The 23,372-nt window shown below is 43.5% G+C and overlaps 1 protein-coding gene across 1 annotated transcript in view; it reads right to left on the bottom strand.

The window, feature by feature from the left end:
• Nucleotides 1-1,197: 1,197 nt before the first annotated feature.
• Nucleotides 1,198-23,372, bottom strand: part of tll1 (tolloid-like 1) — a 39,414-nt gene continuing 17,239 nt past the window's right edge. The window contains exons 6-21 of the mRNA XM_068588788.1: nt 23,015-23,193; nt 22,422-22,527; nt 21,203-21,327; nt 19,744-19,859; nt 19,419-19,521; nt 18,254-18,370; nt 17,889-18,034; nt 17,130-17,325; nt 16,904-17,029; nt 16,025-16,185; nt 15,756-15,936; nt 10,780-10,905; nt 7,891-8,018; nt 4,483-4,696; nt 3,961-4,211; nt 1,198-3,069 (exon numbers count right to left, since the gene is read on the bottom strand). Of these exons, the coding sequence (XP_068444889.1) occupies nt 2,935-3,069; nt 3,961-4,211; nt 4,483-4,696; nt 7,891-8,018; nt 10,780-10,905; nt 15,756-15,936; nt 16,025-16,185; nt 16,904-17,029; nt 17,130-17,325; nt 17,889-18,034; nt 18,254-18,370; nt 19,419-19,521; nt 19,744-19,859; nt 21,203-21,327; nt 22,422-22,527; nt 23,015-23,193 (2,410 nt within the window). The 3' untranslated portion in view covers nt 1,198-2,934. The remainder of the gene's footprint in view (nt 3,070-3,960; nt 4,212-4,482; nt 4,697-7,890; nt 8,019-10,779; nt 10,906-15,755; nt 15,937-16,024; nt 16,186-16,903; nt 17,030-17,129; nt 17,326-17,888; nt 18,035-18,253; nt 18,371-19,418; nt 19,522-19,743; nt 19,860-21,202; nt 21,328-22,421; nt 22,528-23,014; nt 23,194-23,372) is intronic.

Raw genomic sequence — 23,372 nt, forward strand, 5'->3', positions numbered from 1 at the left:
TACATTAGTACTTCAGTGGGTGGAAATAACCGTCATGAAACGGTGGCAACACCTGCAGAGGAGGCAGTGGTGTTTTTTTTTAAAGAGAAGAATAAACGCTTTGGCAACAACTTTGCACAGATGCAAAATCAGAAATTTGACACAATGCGCTATTTCCCATACAGTTTAACAAAGGGGATAATCAGAGAGCACGTTACCTGTTGTCCTCAATGTTCAGCTATTCAGTCAGTTTGGGTCACTTCACTACGTTTGCCCAACTTCCCCAAGTTGTCCTGCTGCCTCCATGTTTAGTGATCCTCTCACGTTGATATTTAAGCTCCTAAAAGCCAGTTGTTGACCACGTTAAGCAGTTAGCCATTTTTAAATTTCATTGTTTTTGGCAGTTAAATTGATAATAAAATCCCACATCGGGTGTGGCTATCAGCACGTAGCGCCCGCTGACCTTCAATTGTGGAACAATGACGAATAACACCAGTATCTGAGTATTTTTATTTCATGCTTTAAGTCAGAATTGTGTGAATTAAAATATTAAGTAGCCTTCCAATCAAATCACACTTTCCTCTGCAGCCAGCCGGTCGGGCATCAACTCAAACCACTGGGATTTGACATGGAGTCTGATGGAGCTAACACAACACAGTGATTATAAAGTGTTTTGTGTTAAATTGTAGGACAACACACACCAAATCACAAAATAATCTACTACCTTTAGAGATGCTGGTTGACAAAAATACCGTATTAACCGTTTCTCCCTGTTTTTGCAGTCTTAATGCTAAGCTAAGCTAACCAGCTGCTTTTAGTAGCTTCATGTTTCGCAGGATAATGCTATTAATTGTTTCATCTAACTTCCGGGAAGGAAGCAAACAGGCATATCTACCAAAACGTTTCAACGTATAAATTGATTAATGATGACTATATTCACTCTAGTTGTGCACTCCAGACTCCATAGAAAACACATAACATGGCCGTTGAGGTAGAATAAGTGACAGAAACAGCTGCAGACAGGAAATAAAGTCTCACAAAAACACTCTTAAATAGTCTTACAGATCTGTAGGCGACTTCTTTTACTAAACTTTGCCATGGACTACTGGTGGGAAACAGAGTCATAGAATACATCATGAATTCACCAAACACGGCAATAAATCCACAAAACACAGCTGCCTGTAGTTTTTACCTGTGTGTATTTTAATGACCGATGCAGAGGACGTCATGTCAGTGTCCCTGAACTACAGACACAAAGGTGGAATGATAAAACAAAAACTACAGTGGATCAGGGTCACCTGGAGCTTGGCACGTACAGCGATGAATGATTCAACTTAGAAACATACAGTTTACAGACACGCACACACACACACACACACGCATTGTTTCTCTATAATCACCTATAACACACACACACTTACATGTTTTTATTTCACAAAACAGAAGATGCATCCCGTATGCGCCTCGATCCTCCTTCAGCTTTACATCTCCATGCTCCAAACGTACAGAAGTTGTCGTGTGTGTTAAGATGTTTGAGGAAAACGCACGCAAATTAGTTTGAATGTGTAAGTGTGTATGTATCTCTGAGAGCAGCTACGAAAAGGACACACACAAACACACATGCACCATTGACTCTATCTCACACACAGACTACATTTCCCATGTTTTTTGTTGGTGGTTTTTTTTGGACAATAAAACCATTCAAGCTCTCCAAACAAATGAAATACACTGCCACAAGAGCATCGGAGCGGCCTTCTGTCGCATACATTTTGGTTCTAAGGCAATATTGTAGTTCCACAGGACTAGTGCTGTTGCTGCAGTGTGCTGTTTGCACGCTGGCTCCAAAAGTGGATCCTCCAACCGCACTCGTCTGCCATTCAGTGTATTTTTTTTTTTATTTTTAGCACCATGGGAATCTCTCCTTCAATCAGAATCGCGTCACTCCGAGAGACGGCTATGAAAATATTCCCTTTTTCCGATATCCACTTTTTATTTTGGGGTGAGGTGGAAACATCCATGTTTGTTACAAGACGGTGCAAACTCAAAAACAGCATGGACACGCACGCGCACACTCACGCACACACACACACACACGCGCGCGCGCACACACACACCATAATGCAAGGCTTAACATTAACATCACAGATCATTTGGAAATTTCTCCATTTGTATATTTTTTTTTATATTTTTCCCCATTCCACGATGGTCGTCTGCATAAGCTTTAAGCAAAAAAGGGCAAATGACGGCCTTCAGTCTTTTGTTTGTTCTTTTTCTCTGTACACACACGCATACACACACAAACACACAAGTAAACACAAAGGGTTTTACAATAAGACATGAAATAAAATCATCTGCAGCCGTTCTGAGCTGGGCTGAGGAGACCAGTTCCCAGGCATCGAAGGCAATAAAAACGTCTCGAGATTTCCTCTCAGTTCCTGCGGGTTTTGAGAAGCCGTCTGATCGCAGTTCAACGAGTGGGAAAAGTCTCTCAACTCGCCGGTTGGATGCATTTTGTTTCAGGCCGACGCCCCTCGCGCACCCAAAGTTTATATTTCTGAATATGAATCTCGTATGTTTCCGCGTTTGTTTGCACTCTTCTGTTTTTTCGGGTGCGTGGCCGTGAGTGGAGTTCGATGTGCGGTAACGGAAGACCATCTCCTCCACAGAAATGGCTCACTCGAGTTGACGTCTCATTGTTTTTTGCCGGCCTCGTATCGGAGTGCGCAGACCCTCGTGGAGCCGCGGAGGGAGACCAATGTTCACTCAGAAGTGTTGTCTTCCTCCCCCGCGAGCTGGCGAGCGTCCACAAACGTCCACGTCTATCCGTTGGGTCCGAGAAGAGGGGACAGGCTGTACTTTTTCTCATTGCCGTGGTGAAGGTCGGGGTGACGGCGTCGTGGAGGGGGAGGGGGGGGGGGCTGCGCAAAGGTCAGAGGTCACGGGCTGCCTGTGAGGTCATTTCCTGGTGTGAAGGTTCTCCTGGAACTTGGTGCTGGTGTAGCGGATGTGGAAGCCCTTCTTGCTGATTGTGTCGTCACTGTGAAAACGGATCAGCATTGCACCTCCGGGCGAGTAGATCCCCTCCCTGGGCTGAGGAGGGACAAGGAATTATGAAAAATAGTGATAGTAATAATATACTTTCAATGACATTACTGCTTGGGTGTGTTCCACTTTCAAGGCGAAGTTTACGTCAATTAGAAATATCTTTAAACTAGTTTGAGCCTCGTCTTCCTCTTTCGTGTAACGAGATATAATTACAAACACTGTACTTAAAATAAGTACAAATTTTAGGTACTTACGGGGGTCATTTTTCCACGTTGAGTACATTTATTTGTCATACATTAAGTGTGTTTTGCTGATAACGCTTGTGTGTGTTTTTTTTAACTTCAGTTACAATTTTGGTGTAGAACTTTTACTTTGACAACACATTACCTGAATTCAGTGCCAATACACAAAACATCTCCTTTTTAATACGACAATAATACATTAAATATCTATTGATGATAAGAAAAATCAAAAATAGTGCAGCATGCTTTCAAAAACGAACAAAGTATGAATCATTTGTAGTTAAAGACAAAGTAAAGACAACTTCCCACCATGGCTCTCAGCCACAAGCCCATTAGTTTATTTTGATTTGGACACAGTTTTTTTGTTTTAAACGTTAGTCAAACTCTACTAAACGGCACATTTGTTGAGGACAAAATTCACATGCACCTAAATATGAATATTTCCTTTGAGTATTTACAGCTGCAGGACGGTGCATGTGTGATCAAGAAAAAATAAAGTACAGTGCCCGTGAATGAAGGAACGAGTCACCCAGCTTGTGTGTTCTTTAGATTGTTTTCAGGACAACAATGCAGCTCTATATATGAAAGAGGAATAAGATATTTCCAGCGTTGGTCATAACGTGAACTCAAGTAATTGATGGTCTGACTTTTCTTATCAAAAATGAGCCTTAAAATGAAGAAGATCAAATCTTACCCCAGAACCGCAGAAGCGGCCGAGCCGATGCGAGTTGGCGTCGTAGCCGTTGTACAGCTCGATGTAGTCATAACCGCAGTCCGCTTCCTCCTCCACCTCGAACGTGATGAAGCTCAGCTCGATGCCGTAGCCCTGCTCGGCCGTCAGCAGCCACTCGCAGTCGGTGTGACCCGGATAGTTGTTGTCTCCGAACTGGGAGTGAGAGTAAAGGTTCTTCTGACGAGCTTCGGCTTTTAGACGACCGCCACACTCTGCAGAGACCAGGAGAGAGAGGCATATTGATCTTGTAAATTAGGCGTTTGATAGATTTAGTTTTGTCCAATAAAGTCAGATTTCATGAATGACGTCCATCTGGAATGCAGGGTTGTAAACCACTAGAGGGAGGTATTACTCAAATATCTATCCAAACTTGAGAAATCAATGCGGGTGACTGAGAGAGATGCTCTTTGCGGACACAGTGTTGCACATGAAGTGAGATATTGTCACAGTCGTGCGTTAGCACCTAAATAAACTTCCACACACCTGTGGAGTGTGTAGCTTGGAAGCCCTTTCTTTGGACTGAGGCGTCAGAAATGAAGCGGAGGTACATCTTGTTGCCGGTGGAGACCAGCTGCTCCGGGATCTTGCTGCCGCACAATCGACCCAGGATGGTTGCCGTGTCACTGTCCCCGTCGAAGGCCTCCAGATGGTCATATGCACATTCCTGATGCTGCTCGATCTCAAACTCATTGAAGGCCTGCAGAGGTGGGAGCGCAGAGGATGAGAGATAGCTGGGTGTGATGCGAGAAAGCGGTGAAAGACGAACGTTTGTTCCCTGTTCGCAGTTTTATAGGCACTATTTCTTTGTGGGAAAGTATTACCAGTGAGATTTCAAGATGACGTCTCGAGATTATCCAAAGATCAACAGGACACTGTTTCTGGAAAGACCTTTTCACAATTTTTTGACACCTCAGATTTAAAAGCATATCTACACTGCGAAAATTCAGCTTCCAAAAACAAGAAAAAACGTAATAAAATGAGGGAAATATTACTTGAAATAAGACAAATTATCTGCCAACAGAACAGGAGAATTTGACTTGCCAAGACTTCTTGAAACAAGTGAAATGCTCTAAAATAAAAACTGCCTGATAAGAAGAAATATCTTGTCAATCAAAAAACAAGCGTACAATGCCTTGATTTAAGATATTTCATCTTACTTAGATTTAAATTTTTGCAGTGTACATGTTTGTTTATTTGTTCTTTAAACAGAGACTTTGGAGTGCACAGCATTCACATGTCTTTTTAAAATGGTGAGAAGAAAGGAAGCCAATAGTAAGCAGCCAACGGGATTTTCCCATATAGATAATCTTGCACTTGTTCTTCTCACTGCAGAAGTATTCTTGGTGATGTTATATTTGTTGGCAGGTATGATAACAAAACCCCAAATGTGTGTCCTACAGTACATAAATGTACATGCACACATATGCATGACTTCAGAACAGTGCATGATGGCCGACAGAAGCGACAATGAACGTCATTCAGAAGGAAATTAGAGAATCAGACTAATAGAGACTAATGACTAATTCATGAAACTGCGTGAGTCATTTCCTGAATTGGAATCCAATCATTTCATCAAAAAAAAAAACTGATTTAATGTAGCTGGATAAAGAAGCTATAAAAAAAACATGACTGAGCTTTACTGAGTCTTTATTTAAACCTGCAAGAACAGATTATTTGGCAACTTGGGAGCAGTGGAAACAAACTTAACACAACGGACAGCCGACATATTTCGCCTTTTAAGTAGATATGTTGGTCAATCTGTTGGCAAACAGTTGCACAGTGGTCAGTTTTGGCCAAAAACAAGCAAATGTTAATGTTGGCTGGAAGAGTAAACCAAAACAATGAGCTGAAAGTTGCTAAAAAGGAACACACAGTCATGAGATCCATATAAATCCAAAATAACCCATATTTCTGTCACCAATAACGTCGTGGTTTTGCTCCAATATCAGACACCTTTGATCGAGATGCTGAGTGCCATAAGTATTTCTCCGGCTCTTCCCGCCAGTGTTACGCCCCTTTAAAACTCTTTCAAGCCGTTATGAATGTATTTGCGTGTCATATTCGTTGACCTATCTGAGAACAGCCGGCCGGCCTCTTTGCCGACACGTCGCTTCCACACTGACATGCGTGTACACAGTGTCACCATTCCTAATCTAATCAAGTCACCGTGAGCTGAGTCATCCCACCTTGCAGGCCTCTCTCCCACACAGACACACACTTTCTCCGATTGTCTCCTGAGCCGTGCTCCATCACGCCGCCACAAGCGCCACACCGGATCGGTTTCGAACCAGCCGGGCGAGAGGAGAGAGAGAGAAGGACGAAGGTGGGCCGACGCGAGGATGTCGTTAGCGAGAGAGGAGGAGCGCTTGGTTCTGGGGTCGTGACGGCCTCCAGATGTTTCCCACTGTAGCTCCAGTGAGACACTGGTTTGTGAATCTGTTCTATACTCCCACAAAAATGTGTGTGTGTCTGTGTGTGTCTGTGTGTCTGTCTTTGAGCGACAGAGACTGAAGAGGCAATAACAGTCTGATCTTCAGGTCGATGCTCATGTTTCTGGCATTACATACATCTCACTGAGATGGCATAACGATGAAAAAAGAGAGCGACCCAAATATATGCAAATTTCACAATCTGCGTATGTTTGGGCTTCTCTCTTTTTTCATGATTTGTGTGAAAATCCCATTTATTCGCACATTGAAAATAGGTGCAAAAAGTACTATAGTAGATGTATTATCACAGCAGATGATGTCATGGTGTGTTTTCAGTTAAACATTTGACTGCGTGTCTAGATCAGGAATGTGTGTGCATATTGTCGGGATTGCACTGTTTTGTGTGCGACACTAAATTGCATGAGGAACACGAGTGGATTTCAGGAGGATTATGTGTGTGAATGTGGGCTCGTGTGTTCCTGTACTTCTATCTTTGTGAGGACCAATTTGTATCTTGGTATCAAGATGTATGCGTGCATTTTAGATTAGCTGATTTAATAAATAGTTCACAGAAAAATGAAAGTAAGAAATGTGATAATAAACTGAATGTCTTGAGGTTTTCAACAAAACTCGCAGTTTGAAGACTCGTGAGTTTGATTATTCTCTACTTTCTTATGTTTCAGAGACCAAATGGTTATTTGTCAAATAGTTATAAAAACGCCAACCAAGTAACCACCTCAAGAGTCCCAATGTGAAGATACGCTTACGTCATGGTTAGACTATGAATGTGTGTCTAGACCACTCAATCACCTCTAGCAAACAGCGTTGAGCATTTTCTGTGAATACACCTGAGTCAGCAGAAACTCCATTTGCATCAACGCTAACACTGTTAACGCCATTTGTCTTCTGTCACAGCCTCTCTTCTCCTTTCTCGGAGGCTCTACTGGACTAATTACCTCGCACACATCGCACTGTAAACGTTCGACTATCTTTAATCTGAGATGCGCACCGCGGTCTGTTTGTTCCTAAATATGGAGCTGCGGGAACTGGAAAAATGTGGAGATGACTATTTGTGGTGACACATCAACCCTTACATGCACACATGCATGTGTGTGTACACACAGACACACACACACACACACACACACTCAAAGCCACAAGGACACAGATGGCCACTGCCCAAGGCCTCTTTCTAACGCATGAGCACACGCTTGCAGTTAGCCCGAATATACAAAAGTGCACTTTCTCCAACGTTCACATTTAGGTTTCATAAATGGGACATTGGAGGAGAGATCATAGAGAAAGATGGGGGATGGCAGCCGGAGGGTTTAACATAAGATATGACCCCACAGACAGAATATTGCATTGTTTGGAGGGAAGGAAGAAGGCCAACGAGGCTAAAGAAAAGGGTTAAAAGAGGCTTCACAAGCCCTCGAAGTCTTCTCGTTTTCAACACACTTACTATCTTGACTCGGTGTCCTGGCGTGGCTGTGATGTCCCAGGTGCACTCCTTACGGCTGGGATACTTGTCTGGCCAGTTCGGGCTGCTCAGCGTCCCACTGGGGCTGTGGATCTTATGCTCACACTCAGCTGAACACACACACACACACACACACACACACACAGAAACACACAAGCACACGCACAGAGAGGAAGTTAAAATCATAGCTGCACAGGAAAAGGTCAGAGGAAATGGAAAGGGAAAGGGAACAGGAAGGAGAGAAACAAGAGAACCAAAAGAGAAAGATTTCAAAGGGACACATCCTGATGACAAGTTCAGTGTGAATTTCACATGGACGCACGCACGCATGGTTTAAACAAACACACCGCGACAGTACGCCTTCTGCACTGTCTGGATGGAGGAGTCACACATTACCAACAATATTTACAGGGGAAATTAAGGATATTATTCTGGACCTTGGTTAAACCAACATTTGGATTTATGGAAGCAAAAATCCATATTATGGATCCAATGTCGAGAAAATGTTTTGTTGTGCTTATAGTTACACTTGGACAGATTTGAACCAAAATGCAATAACTACTGCAAACTCTGCTATCTGAAATCTAAGCCTTTGATAAATGGATGTTAAGGAAATGTTTCCTGAACACACAGGATGTGAAGGATTGGATCCTCAACATCTGATTACTGAGCATTGAACGATTCGGTCTTTACAGTCACTAGATCTCAACCCACTTGAGCACAACATCTCTGAGCAACACAACTCAGTTTCTGTGAAAAGAAAAAATAAAGAAACCCTTTGCTGCTCTATAATTGCTACTCTGTGACGTCACTCGGTGTTGTGTCGGTCTGTGCTGCATCCTTCGTTAAAGTCCAAGTCAAGTGTCTTTCAGCACAGAACAGATCTATAGTGACCAAAGTTGTTTTTTAAGCAATTAAATTTGCCTCCAAAGTCTTTTAAAACGATTCCAGGTCGAGGAAGAAAACATATCTGTGGGATCTGCAGCTTTGGCCACACTGCTTCTCTTCACTGTGACATAATCAGTTACTCAGGAGGAGTCAATTTTACTCATGTGGTTATTAGTCTATTTGAAAAGGGGCAGAGCACATGAATAAATATTGCTGTAAACGTGCCGGTGTTAGCTCAAAGTCTATTTTTCATCCGTAGTCACCTGCTCTGTTATGACTTTGTTACTTACTCTTACACTGACAAAAAAAATAGCAGCAAACTTTGCTGACAACTGACCAACTATAACTGTTAATACTTGAAACACGTCAGCTGCAGACAAATATTGCAGCCTCCTAACAACTGTGACGACTTTCCTCCTGGAAAGTTTGCGTCAGTAAAACAACAAAAGCTACGAAGGCAGCCCTCACAGTCACACATGGCAATTGTGTGCGTGTGTGTGTGTGTTTGTGTGTGTGTGAAATGAACAGCTGTAATGAAGGTGACGGGAGGCAGGAGGCATGCACAAGACAACAGGATGTATTCCAGAGGGACATTTTTTATTTAGTCAGACAAACTAAACCCAGATATACAGAATGAGATGGATTCACAAGACCAATGTAAAGGAGAGTCCTCTCACAGGCAAAGTATTAAATACAGACGTCACACTCCACACACACTATTGTTACAGAAGACCCCCACACCTTTAAACAATTTAGCTACAACATACAGACGTAAGCTCTAAAAAAAAATAATAAAGGTGTTGTCTGACATAGCAGATGACTATTTTCACATTGTCATAACAGGAATAGTTTATAATGCCTTGTCATTTTACCAGTATTCAAGTAAATAACCCAAAAGCTTCAGTTTTCTTTGTTATGTATTTAGCCGGTGTCTCATAGTGTCACATGTTTCTGTCAGGGGACCACTATCACTCAAAGGTGATGCATGAATCAAAAATGTTGACAGTGCATTTCACGCTATCCAAATGTCCATCTCCACACACACATACATGTGTATGCATGAGTCCACAAACACACACACACACTAGCAGGAAGACAGCGCTACGTACAAAGCTTTCAAGCTCCCAGATGTTTGAAACATGAGTGTTTTTATGAGCATCACAGGGAGCCTTTGGAGAGGTGAGTATGTGTGTGTTGATACGGTGTGTGTGGTGTGTGTGCGTGCACACGTTCAAAAGTTCAACTTCAAAGAGTCAAGTATAATATGGCAATTTGTGTGTGTGTGTGTGTGTGTGTGCAGGGGAATTTGCTAATAGCTTCCAATAAATAATGCTCTGTCTTCCTCTCGGTGAGTTTGCTTTAGTGACCTGCAATCAGAGCGGTTTGAAGTCTTCTGCGACAAGTCGTTAAGTCTCAAGTCCTTTAGCGCTCGTCCAAGTCCAGTCTCAGAGGGAAGAGTTGCATATTGACCAGCAACCAGCTGGTCAAGATGCAACTCAAATCTTTCATTTGACACTACCCAGAAACCTGTGATGTCATATTTTCAATCTCTTGTGTATTTTTTGTTTACAGCGATTATGTGCAGTTATGGGTCCTATTGAAGTCTGACATCCAAATAGTGCACGCAACCCACTTAGCAATACTTTTGCTGTAACTGCGTTTAAACATTTCCAGGCCCAAGTCAAGCCTCAAGTCTTTCAAAGTAACCGAATGTGACACACGCCGATGTCTACAGCTCTGCTTTGCAGAGCTAACATCTTCCCCTGCTGTGGAAAACGTAAAGAAAGCACTATCCTCAAATGGAAAGGACCAGTCGGTCGTCACGCGGACTCTGATGCGGGTAAACAAAGGAAGGGCCGTAAGATGGTCGGTGACTGTTCTTGTGAATGAGTGCATGCTTGTGTGAGTGTGGCAGCGCGTGGATGTGCGCGCCGGCGCTTTTATGCCAGTGTGTGTGCTGATGTGAATGAACGCGGAACCCACCTTCCTTACAGTCATGTTTGTTCTCATGCAGCACAAAGCCATGGCGACACTGACAAACGTAAGAGCCCACTGTGTTGATGCACTCGTGCTGGCAGCCGCCGTTGTCCTTGCTGCATTCATCTTTGTCTGTGAGAGATACACATGCGACACATCATTCATGTGGGAACAGCAACAAAAAGAAAGAAACAAAAAAAAAAAACGGAGTGGAGGGAAGCAAGAGGTCAAGCAGGGGAGAGGAGTGGAAAGATGGGAGCTTAAGGAAGTGGAGGAGGGTTTTTGACAAAGGAAAAGCAGTACAGTAGGACAGCAGAGGTGGAGAAACAAACAGTGAGATAAAGAAGAGACGGAAAAGGTACAGTACTTATAAGAGAAACAAATAAAGAGAAACATGAACATTAATCTCCCGCAATCATGATAAGCAAACATGATCACCCAAATGAACTGTAAGACTGCAAGATGCAGTTCATAATTCACCTGTAAAGAGTTCAAAACAAAGACAAATGGTCAAATGGAGAATTTGTTCCCAAAACAGCTTTTCTGTCGAGCTTTGGATTTCTTCCATTGAACCGAAAGCACAAGAGCAAAAATGAAATGAAAGAGTTCAACTTTGTGTTTAAACTTTGTGTCTAAAACTTTGTGTTGTGTCTAAAATAAGCTGCAAACATTAGCATGTCCGCTTGACTAGCTTACTACATACAGTAGTAACCACGCATTGTTTCCACTACATTAGCTATCTACATCCTTTTGTGTGTTTATGTTTTTTAAAAAAAGGGTTCAGGACCGACACAACCACTGTTTGATACAAGCCGTCATGTGCGCGCTGGTCCTGGATACTACGCCTGTGTGTCAGAGTGTTAGCGGCTCTGTCCTGCACTTCATTGAACGTGGGGAAGTTTACGCTCCATTACGTACCACAGCCAAACTCATTGGCTAATCCAAAATCCTCAAAGCCTTTCGTCTTGTAAACGTGAAACATACATTTTACAAGAAACAATAAAGCATTATAAATCTCAATAAATCTGCTGACGCTGAAGTTTGTGTGTTAAGTGTGCAATTTTTGTTTTATGTGTATGTGCCGTGCAATAGTGGAAAGCTTGACAGCTGAACAGCAGTAACGAAGGAGGACAACAGCTTCGCAATGTGTGAATTAAATACTGTGGAGCCATGACAGCTTTAAATATTTTCTGGAGCAAAATTATTTTCAAATAATTACTAAATCGAAAGATAAAAAATAAAAAAGAAGGTTCTGAAAATGTGGTTAAAGTTAAAGTAAAAACAGACAACCACAACGGGTTCAGTTCGTTAGTGTGAGTCTGGTTTTGTTGGCCTGTAAAACCGTCTTTGTGCTCCTCTTGGGCTTTGTGTTTACGGCTGCTTTGTGGTCAGGCAGTGACTCTGAAACGCCTCCGACCGTAACAGCTGGTTTCAGATCAGCTGTGCTCTCTTCGGGCCAGACAACCGCTGCCAAGCGAGTCTGATGTCTTCACTCAGCCGACGGGGGAGAAACTGTAAAAATGTGACGAGAGCTTCTGTCACCACGTTTGGATGTTGTGAGCCTCACGTCGTTATTTGGGAAGAATTACCGGAGACTCGCTTCTCTGTGATTTATACGTTCACCAACACTGTACATGGCAGGGTGGGCTTCAAGTTGTCATGGTGACACCTAAACGTAGACCACAAATGACCCGCCTGGGTCGAGTGATTTGATTTTGAAGCACATTTTGCTCCAATATTTGCTAAAACGACACCTTACTGCTGTATATAAAATGGTTGCGTGATATGAAATCAACTATAACAGTAATTATTATCATTCTTTTTTTTTTTTGGCTGTTATTTTTATGATGGTGATACAGTAAGAAGTTGTTTTTGGCTTCATATTAAATTAAAACCGATTCATTAAAGAGACAGTAAAAGAATAACTTGACGCCTAATTTTCTTTTTCGCAGATTTAGATGAGAAGATCTATCTAATGTCTGTTTTGCTGAGTATGAAGTTACAGCCAGCAGCTGGTTAGCTTAGCCTAGCATCTAAACTGCTTGTGTTGCCAACAGGAAGCCTTCGCCAGGCCAAGAAAAAGGTTTTCTTAATGCGCTCTCGAAGCGCTCCTTCATGGACGTTGTTACCTGTTGGACACAGCCAGGCTCGCTGTTTTTCACATTTCAGTCGTGCTAAGCTAAGCAGCTGCTGACTTGAGCTGCATACTTAACAGCGCTATTGATCTTCCCATCTAATTCCTGGCAAGAAAGTGAACGTGAGCATTTCCCAAAATGTCAAACTAATCCTTTAACAAACAATGGCTGTACAGCATGAGTTTTTACTGGACGTTTTTACTGGAATGTCGCCGTTTAAGAGGTTCAGGCGTTTAGACAAAAACAAAGAGCACAACCGAGGCGTTTTCTCTCCTCTAATTTGTGGCTTCTTCTTAACACACGGCTTCTCCTCCGTGTGACCGGGTGATGACAAAAGCCCTTTTTTAATGGCGCGGAACAGCGGAGGCTCGCAGGGTGGCGGTGGAAGGGGCAGGGAGAGCTCGCGCCGTGTGGGGGCGGCCACGTTAACAGCAGTGATGCTGTCGGAGACGGAGACGGGGAGAGGTGGGGATCTTCAGATGACCGCACAGGAAGACAGAGCATGCGAGTGTTGGGAGACGGAGCAGAGTGAGAGACAGATTCCTATAAAGAGATGTGAGATTAGACACAGACGCCGAGTCTCACCTCAACTCAAGACCTTGTGAATCAAACTAGATCTGCTTTTAATGAAACCACTAAATCCTCCTTTGCCGGTGTGTGTGTGTGTGTCTGTCTGTCTGTGTCTGATGTGGTATTACGGTGCTATTGTGGGCTCAGTCTCACCCTAACGCAGGCTAAGAAGCTTTGCGGTTGATGTTACACAGCGTGCATCGTAGCTTTCTACAGGTTAAGCACACACACACGTGCGCACACACACCACACATGCACACTCACATAGATTTGTAGTTTGTGGGAGGTCAACGGGACCTCCCGAAACCACTGGATCTTTGCCAACTGAAAGAAGCTTCTGACAATAGCAAAGACACACACACACACACAAACACAACCACAAACACACGCGCACACAATCTATATCTGAGTAAGTCATTTTCTCTGTAAAGCCACTGCCTCCGCGCCTCCACGGGGCGCTTTAACTTCCAGGTGTTCTGGAGGTAGTTTCATTTTGATGAGCTCATCCAGTTGATAGCTTTACTCCCTCCGACCGAGGAGGAGGCCGTGGAAATGTTACACTGAAGTTGCCTTTTTGGAGTTTTGCCGTTTCTCTTTTAAGTTATCATAAATGTGAGAGGAAGAAAAGAGAGTTTTCTTCAAGAGAACTTCCCAACATTGTTATAGAACAACAAATGTATCCCGGGAAAAGCGAGTAGAGGATATTTGTTGTCTTTTTACTGGGGAATCATAGCTGTGTCCCAATTCCATACTACCTCCAAACTCTTTCCAGTGTGAGAAGCAACACAATTAAGACATGTATACTTGTTATATTCACGAATATATATCTTTTTTGGAGTGTGGTACTGATGATGACCATGTCTGATGACGCAACGCCCAACAGAAAAGAAGGACCTTGTAACAGCTCCAACAAATTAAAACTAAATTGAATTTGAAATATGAATAAGTAGTGGGCAGTTTCTGGACGACAGACAATTTGAAAGTAGCATTAGCAGCTGGAGTTAGATTGACGAAAATATATACGTCTAACCCATATGTATATATATATTTTTATATATATGCACCTAAATATTGCAAGGTCAAATAAAACAAGACCAAACTTTTCATAAGCATAAAACAAAGCTCCAATAACTTTTATATGGATACATTGTTAACAGCAGCTTTCATGAGACCCTTAATTAAATGTAACAGAATACTTAAGCAGCTGAATGTTAATACTATATTGTGTTGTACTAATATTAAATTGGGACAGAGCACATGTTTCCCTCTGGAGGAGAATGGATTGAGCGCCGATCCCTGCCATTAAGACGGGATCCATCCATTCCCTCGTCACGCGAGAGGACCAGAGCCAATCAGAGATTTCCGATTGTGAGGTCATGTTACCTCTGACCTTTGATGCGGTCGCCAGCTTAGTGTTGAAATGGCCGCGGGCAGGAGAGCGGCTGCGCTTAATGTCCTGGCATGACTCAAACACAATCATACGCTCGTGACACAGAGCCAGCCTGTCTGAAGGGAGAGAGGGCAGAGTGCAGGGTGACGTGTGCAGGAGACCTGAGAGCCGGCGGCGGCTCGGGGAGACAAAGCGTGACGGACAGACACACATGGAGACAGAGAGGGCTTCACAAGTAACACATGGAGAACTCCACACAGGCTAAAACCACGCAAGCAGTCATACACAGAGATGAACACGCAATGGAGGTGGGCAGATCAGGAATCCGAAATGGAGAAAATGAATGTGACGTTGACGTAGCACAGTGATGAGTGCAGGTATGGAGGTAGCGGGAAGGTGGTTGCATCTTTCACCGTCACATAGCTGTTATTGTTTTGTATCTTTAACCGCGACAATGATTTTTCTCTAATCCTGACTACATTTTAATCCCAATTCCCTTCTCTTGGCCCCTCCCCATAGATTGAAGCGCCTTTGACTGAGTGGTGGCCTTTAAAGAGCTACAACGGGGAGGGGGTTGAAGTCTTGACCGAGGAAACGAGACACCCCTTGATGCGTCATAAGTAGCTGATTCAATTATGGATGACTATCAACCCATAGAAATGTCTGCTCCTCAATGATGCAAACATGCAACAACAAAAAAATAACAAAAATAGGATGGTAGATTACTTTTTAAGTTTCATACAAGGGACATGGAAAGCTTCTCAACCTGCTCCGACGCCATATTCAACTTCTACATCTGTATGGTCCAAACAAATCACATTGCTCTGCCCACCCGCGACCAACACACACACACACACACACACACAGGTGTAACACATGTGTCCTACCTGAGAAGAAGTGAGCCTTGAAGCCTTTCTTGGAGACGGTGTTGTCGGATTTAAACTCAATCCTCATGTTGTTATACTGAGAGGTGATGACCTCAGGGACCTCGGTGCCGCAGTATTTACCATGCAGCTTAGAGTCGGATGAAAGGCCGCTGCGCACCTCCACAAAGTCGTATTTACACACCTAAACACACAAATAAGGCTCTTTGAACACAAGTTTGCCACGATGCTTTGCATCTCTCTGTTATCATAAACGGGAAACACACACTTACCTCATTTCCCTCCAGCTCGAAGGCCTCAAACTGCATGGAGATGCGGTACTGAGTGGGGGCGACCACCTGCCACACACAGTTCTTGTTGGGCGGGTACTCTTTGGGCCAACCGGGAGTGCTGATGGTCCCGTTCAACTTAGAGAGGAGACCACCGCATGCCGCTGGAGAGACACACAAAGAATCATTCAGACGCACACGGCCAGGAAATAGATAATACGTGTTTACATGTTTTACAAGCCACAAGGATAGAGATGCATAAAAAAACTGGGAGTTTTGAGCTGTTTTATTTTAAATTGAGGTGCCTGTGGGACATACATTAGCAGGCTGTGGTGATTTAATGCTAAGTCTGTGTTTTTTCAACAATTTAGATTTCAAATGCACATGTAACAGGTAAAGAAACAGCCATCATTTTGAGTTTGAGAGGTCGGTTTTGTGCAACGAGGAGAAGTTGCAGATGTTCATACTGCATTTATTATTTCTTTCCACGCATTAATTCCCTGCCAAAGTAACAACTGCTAGAATTACAGCAAAACCGCAATTTGGATATTTCACCAGCATTGCTTTTTCTCTCGGCCTCAGAAGTGGTTTGTTCAGTTGTTTCAGTATGTGGGTCACTACGGGTATTTAATCTATTTTTTTTTTGTGGGATTAAAGGACCTTCCCATCATTTGTGGCATTGGAGCGGCGAGGAATGTTGCTTTGTGTCAGGAAGATGTTTTTTCCTGTTGATGGAGGCGGTTCGGATGTTTTTTTTTGGTAATGAGCAAGACTCATATCCTACAGAAACCCGCAGCGGTATACAAAGGAATGCCCATACAAACAAGAATTCAGCATTACACACACGCACGCACACACACACACACACACACACGCAGTTACCTTCACAGCTCTTCTTGTCGGGAGCTAGCTCGTAGCCCGGGTCACAGGCACACTTGAAACTGCCGAGAGTGTTTACACACCTCTGTTCACATCCTCCATTGTCTGGTTTTGCACACTCATCTTCCTCTGGAAAACACACATGCGTCAACGCACAATAATTTTCACACACGTAAGGAATGCTTTGTGAGAAAACACAATCAAAGTTCGCACACACACACGCAAACACCTTTGAAGAAGTTAGCAGCAAAGCCGGCCTTGTTAACCGTCCCGTCTGAGACGAACTTCATCCACAGTGTGTGTGAGGTGGAACGCACGTCCTCGGGTTTGTCGTAGCCGCAGAATCGACCAATCAGAGGGCTCGTCTCCAGGGGGCCGTCGCGAACCTCCAGGTAGTCGTAAGCGCAGCTGTCGTGTCTCTCAATCTGCAAAATCATCCATGCAGGTTCACACACACACACAGACAGAGAGCGAGATGCACGACCCTGCTGTGAATATCAACATCCACCCTGTCGATCTCATCTTCTTAGTGGTTTCATTCAGGAGAAATGTCTGGAGCGATTTTAAATGAGGTTGACCTCTGCTCCCGTGTAACGGGAAACTTTGACCTTACAAGAGTGAAGGGATGTTGGGGACAGATTCAGTCTTTTAGCACACTGACATTTTTACAGCACTTCACTAATCCTCAACTGCTCCGAGGCTCTGTACACTCACACACACACACACACACACACACACACACACACACACACACACACACGTACACACACGAACCACTAACATTATTAACTTCCTTGCAGCTATACGAGCGTGAAATCTGACCCAGACATTCCTTAGCACAAACACACACACACACACACACACACACAAAGGTGGAGGAAGAGAGAGAGAGTGAGAGAGAGAGAGAGAGAGAGAGAGAGAGAGAGAGAGAGAGAGAGAGAGAAACACACAAACAAGAACACACACACACGCGCACGGAGTGACTCACCTCGAAGGCCTGGAAGCTGAGCCCGACGTTGTATCCCTCGGACACGGTGATCCTCCACACACACTCTTTGGACGGTCTGTAGTCATCCGGGTAGTTGGGGGACTGAATCTGTCCTGAGTCCTTGCTGATTTCCCCTCCACAGATCGCTGCACAGCAGAGAGAGAGAGGGGGAGAGAGCGAGAGAGAAAGAAAGAGTGAGAGAGAGAGAGAGATACTGGATAGATTAGCATGGTGTGCACCTGAACACGAGTAAGCATGAGTAAGGCCAAAAGAAGTCTCACACAAGTCATTTATTAAGAAACATCAATATGTGGGTATGCAATCTGTGGATTTAAACTTTTTTTTGGTCTGATGTGAAGAGTTACCTTCATAAATGGCAGCGAAGCCTTTTCCCACCCAGTTGCTGCTGCTGCGAAACTCGATCCACATCCTGCTGTCAGTGGAGATCAAGACTTCCGGGACTTTATCGCCACAAAACCTGCCTGTTAAACACACACATGAAAGCGAACGATGCGAGATTCATAATTTGTGCTGTCCAATGATTGTTCATAGCCTCTGAAATGTGAAACGCCATCAATTAAAGAGAAAAGACTGCTTGAAAATCAGTATGAGACATTTTAAGAGCTCCGAACCAGGAAAAAAACACAAGAATACGACTCTGCGGCTCAATGGAGGTAAATCATTCTCACATATGCGGAGAGTCTCAAACCGAGTTTATCTTGGAAGGGCATTCACAAAACATTAAGCACTGTATTGAAAACTCAAAGACCCCTAAACTTGGATACTCTTTTATCTGGGCTGTGTTTGGTTTTTGAAACAGAGTATGGATACAGAGCGCTTGCGGGCCCTTTTGGCGGCAAGAAAATCATTAATCACTAGAAAGTGGCTGAATCCAACCGATGAAGGGTTGGTATGGAATAATTCGTGGGAATATTTATGATGGAAAAGTTGACTTTTTCTGTGAGGATTCAAAAGAACAAATTCATTAAAATGCAAAGCAGACTTTGTGCGACTCTACTAACGTTTCCTGTTTCTTTCCTCTACTTGATGGGAATACTAGACTGTGGGATCGGCAAAAGTCTGAAAGTTAACCACAAAAAATTGCTGACAAATTAAAGTAGAAGTACACATAGGTATATGTACATGTATGTAGGCTGTATACGTGTGGATATGTGAAGATGAGCTGATGACCTGTATATAAGGAAGAGTTTACATGGACACATGAGGACGGAAATGATTCTTTTAAATACCCCTTTGTGTGATTATGCAAATAGAAATGTATATTCAAAAAAAGGGTTTATGCCAAAATATGAAAAAGCTTTTGTTCGCTGCAATATTAATCTAAAGAAGATCATGATGACGACACATACATACGTTTTGATATAGTGCTATTGTCAGTCTGAACATGGCTTTACACTCACAGCATCAATCAGGTGACGGGATTTTAGCCGAATTAAAAAGCGAATGAAAGCGCATGCGAATAAGAAACAATAATTAAATGGTACCCGGTGCTCCTTTAGGTGATCTTACCGAGCAGTGGAGCTTTCCTCCAGTATCCATCCCGAACCTCGATGTAGTCGTACCAACACAGACTGCTTTTGTAGAGATCCATGGTGGTGAAGTTAAGAACAATCTGAAGGAACAAAAGTAAATATTCACAGCAAATAGGATACAGATGTTTGCACCTCGGAGACCAGATGAGGAGAGGCGGAGGAGAGGAAGAGTGTTCCTTTATTGTGAAGACATCACCGATATGCAGTCGTTCTGTCAGCAGTCGCTCATTGTTAGTGCATACACATTCACAGCAGGGTGTGTGTGTGTGTATGTGTGTGTGTGTGTGTGTGTGTGCGCACACCTTTTCTCCGGGTGTAACAGATATTCTCCAGACACAGTGTGTGTACGAAGGGTATCCATTGGGGTAACCAGGAGACGAGAAGTTGCCCGTTGACTCCTGGAGCGTCTCTCCGCACGCTGCAACACACACACACACACACACACACACACACAGATGGAGTTACATTTTTGTGGTGAGTCCTGCTGCTATGCCTAATCCTTTCAGCTGTGTACCAATACTTATAGTTGGTGCATCACTAAAGAACACATGGCTCTCATATCTATTATTATTCTTTTACTGCCAATTACCAAAATAAACATACTACAGACTTTTTTTTTTTTTGACAAAACAACAGCCTCATTCTCTAATATCTGATCTGTCCATGTGGAAACAATGAGATAAAGGAAAATAGTAAAGGAAATAAAATGACCCTCCATAACAAACTGGCTTGTTGGAGTCTGCAGTATGTCTGTATTTGTATACATGCCCGGTCACTATTTAACAGCATTAAATACAAGACTGACATACTTTAAATATATCTCAATGAAGGCAGCAAAAGAGAAAAAATTACAACTGGATGGGAACTCAGGGAAAATTATCAAGACAATATTGCTCTCTTCATCCTTCATTCTGAGTTTAATGCCGTCGCTCCCTCTCAAAAGGAGGTTAGCCAAATGTGCCCCTCCTATCCCATCATGCATGCTGTTTTCCCCCACAATGCCCTGGGGCTCTGTTCATCTGTCAGTGAATATGGTATCACTTATGACCTTATAAGGTTGAAGTTGTATCTATTTCCAGCTGGGACACGCAACACAGTCTATTTCTCGCCCCAGTATCAAAATGAATTTAGAAGAACGACATATATCCTGTGATATATGTGGAGTTTTTAACATTAACGGATAAGATAAATGCCACACTTGCATGTTGTCAGATAAATTGGATTTTACCAGAACAAGATTAGTCAAAATGAATAAATACAGATACAAAAACACTATGAAACAGAGACTTTGGTCAATTAAATAATAAGAATTGCGACAAATATTATTCCATCAGTATGTCAGATACAGTACAGTAGTGTACGTGTGTGTGTGTGCGTGTGTGTGTGTGTGTGTGTGTGCGTGTGTGCGTGCGTGTGCCAAAAAAGCATTTGCGATCGTCAACAGTTGCGACAGTACCGCACATCTTGGTTGAGAGCAGATCCAGATTGCGTAGGATCCGTCCAACGGGGACCAGAGGGACGTCTCAAACAGCACAGTTGTGCGCACAAACTTATGGGAAGAGTGTGTGTGACGAAAACAGAGAGGGAAGCGTAACATGGAAAAATAAAATGACTCAACTTCACCTCTGTGCCTTGGAGAATGGAAGGGCGGGCACATTGTTATGTCAAAGATGCGCGCCGATAAACATGTTTTGTTACACACACTGACACACACACACACACACACACACACACGTAGCCTCGTAGTAAATATATCAGTACCTGGACATCTATACAGCTTTCTTGCCTGTGCAATGTCTCCTTTACTGAGCCTGGTTCGCTGGCCAATAGCTGGCCGGACCCCGTTTTCATCTCTGGATGGAAGGATGGTGTCGAGGAACATCCCTCTTCAGGAACGGGGAGAGAGAATTAGTTGTGCTCGGATTTCAAAGAAATCCAAAATGAAATTTAAAACACCCTGGACACAAGCTATATAGTTTGGAGGATACTTGACAGCTCCCCAGTGCTGTGTTTAGTGCTTTCTTCTAATGTGTGAGTTGGAGCTGAGTGGAGCTGAGTGGGGAATAGGCGAGGTCCTGAGAAAAGGTATTGCAGAGATGTAAAAGCATCCTCACACGGAAAGCATAGAAAGTGAACCCGGGACTGTCCTCGCTGCCAAATACACGGCTGACTTCAGATATTGGGAAAAACATGGGAAAGATTTCGTGATGCTGAAAAGTTTCCGTTCGCTTTACAGTGCTGGTAAGTGATTATTTCTAGTTTCTTAAAGTGTGCTACAGCTGATCAGAGCTCAGATACAATAAATCAGTGACTTATTGTGGCACAAACACTAATGTCATGTAAATGTGTTATTATAACATGCAGCTGACACTCGCTACACAGCTGGGTTAAACTGATAAAAAAGAGACAGATTCAGGTGCAAATTCTCTGTAGGTTCATCACGACCAGCGAACCCGTTTTATAAGAAAATTGGTTATTGCTGCTTTTCATTTGAACTGGTCAGAGGCGTAAGACGTAAGTCAAAAAGATTGGGAAAAACTGCGATAACTTCATATCAACTGGCTGACTCTGACATGAGTTGAGTGTCTGTAGCATTTTCTGCATTCCAGTCACAGGACAAAAACTTATACTTTATGTGGTTTTATACGTAACAACAGTTTGAGTATTCTGTCGACCCCAAAGACTTGAAGAGCTGGAGTCAAGAAACAAAGCAAACCATGTCCCGTTCGCTACTATCTCACTGTAGCATGTTGATCCAGGGCTCAGCAATGATGATGAGAAATACAGGTATAGTATCTGAAAAGTTATTTCTATGTGAATTGACTGAGCCAACACTTACACAACACAAAACATCATAGAGAAACATTCAAAACCTCACAGTTTAAACATGTTTTTGACTTCAAACTTGAGAAAAATCTTCTTTTTTTTTGTTGTTGTAAAAGTAACACAACTCAAGAGATAAGATTGTTCCACTGGTTACCGTGAGAAGGTGTTCCTGGCGTAGTGCATGATGCTATCAAAATCATATGGCTCCCCGAGAGAGTTGACCTCCCCTGGCTCCATCTTGAGGAAGTTATACTCCTGGCCTGGGAACCGCACACACACACACACACACACACACACACACACACACACACACACACATTTGTACGCAGGCAAGGACAGCAGCGGTAGAAGGCTTTTAGTTTGATCAAGGAAATAGAGTGCAACAATAAAAGCAGACACAAATATATACTTTACACAACCCTGAAGACACAAAGCATAGTGTAGCGTGGTGCAGAGCTCTGGTATGTTAAACAAAAACGTGTGTCAGGTCTGATTCCCTGCTGCGTGATTCGATCAAACACCTGTCAGCCGGAGGAGTGTGTGGGAGGAAAGCGATGCCTGGGAGTCGAGGTGACATCACAGTCATTAAAAGCCTCATTCTCACTCACACGGGGTCGGGCGCGCGCGTGAATTTAAAAGTGGCGACGCTGTCCCTAAACGTCCTTTGCTTGTCTCCAGCGAGAAACAGCAACCCTGAATGACTCTGACAACCAGAGACCCAGGTGCATCGTGGGTACTTAGTCTCACCCGGTTGGATGTTGTCGCGGATGATGGTCACGTGGTCGTCGCGGTCGGGCCGCGTGTGCTCGTGCCAGAAGCCGATGACGTGGCCCAGTTCGTGCACGACGATGCCGAACTTGTCGCAGTTCTTGCCGATGGAGATGGCCTGGGGCCCGTTGCCACGACGACCCACGTAGGAACAACACCTGATAAGGATCAATAAGTCGTTGATGGCAGGGAGATGATGTTTACTACACATGGCAGTAGAAAAAGCATCAGCAGGGCTGTATGAAAACACACACTTACGCACACGCGCTCGCACACACACGCACACACACACACACACACACACACACACACACACACAGTCTTTTCAGGATTTCCT

Source organism: Clinocottus analis, unplaced genomic scaffold (assembly GCF_023055335.1).
Source record: "Clinocottus analis isolate CAN_PGR_092001 unplaced genomic scaffold, fCliAna1.0.p SCAF_22, whole genome shotgun sequence".
NCBI lineage: Eukaryota > Metazoa > Chordata > Actinopteri > Perciformes > Cottidae > Clinocottus > Clinocottus analis.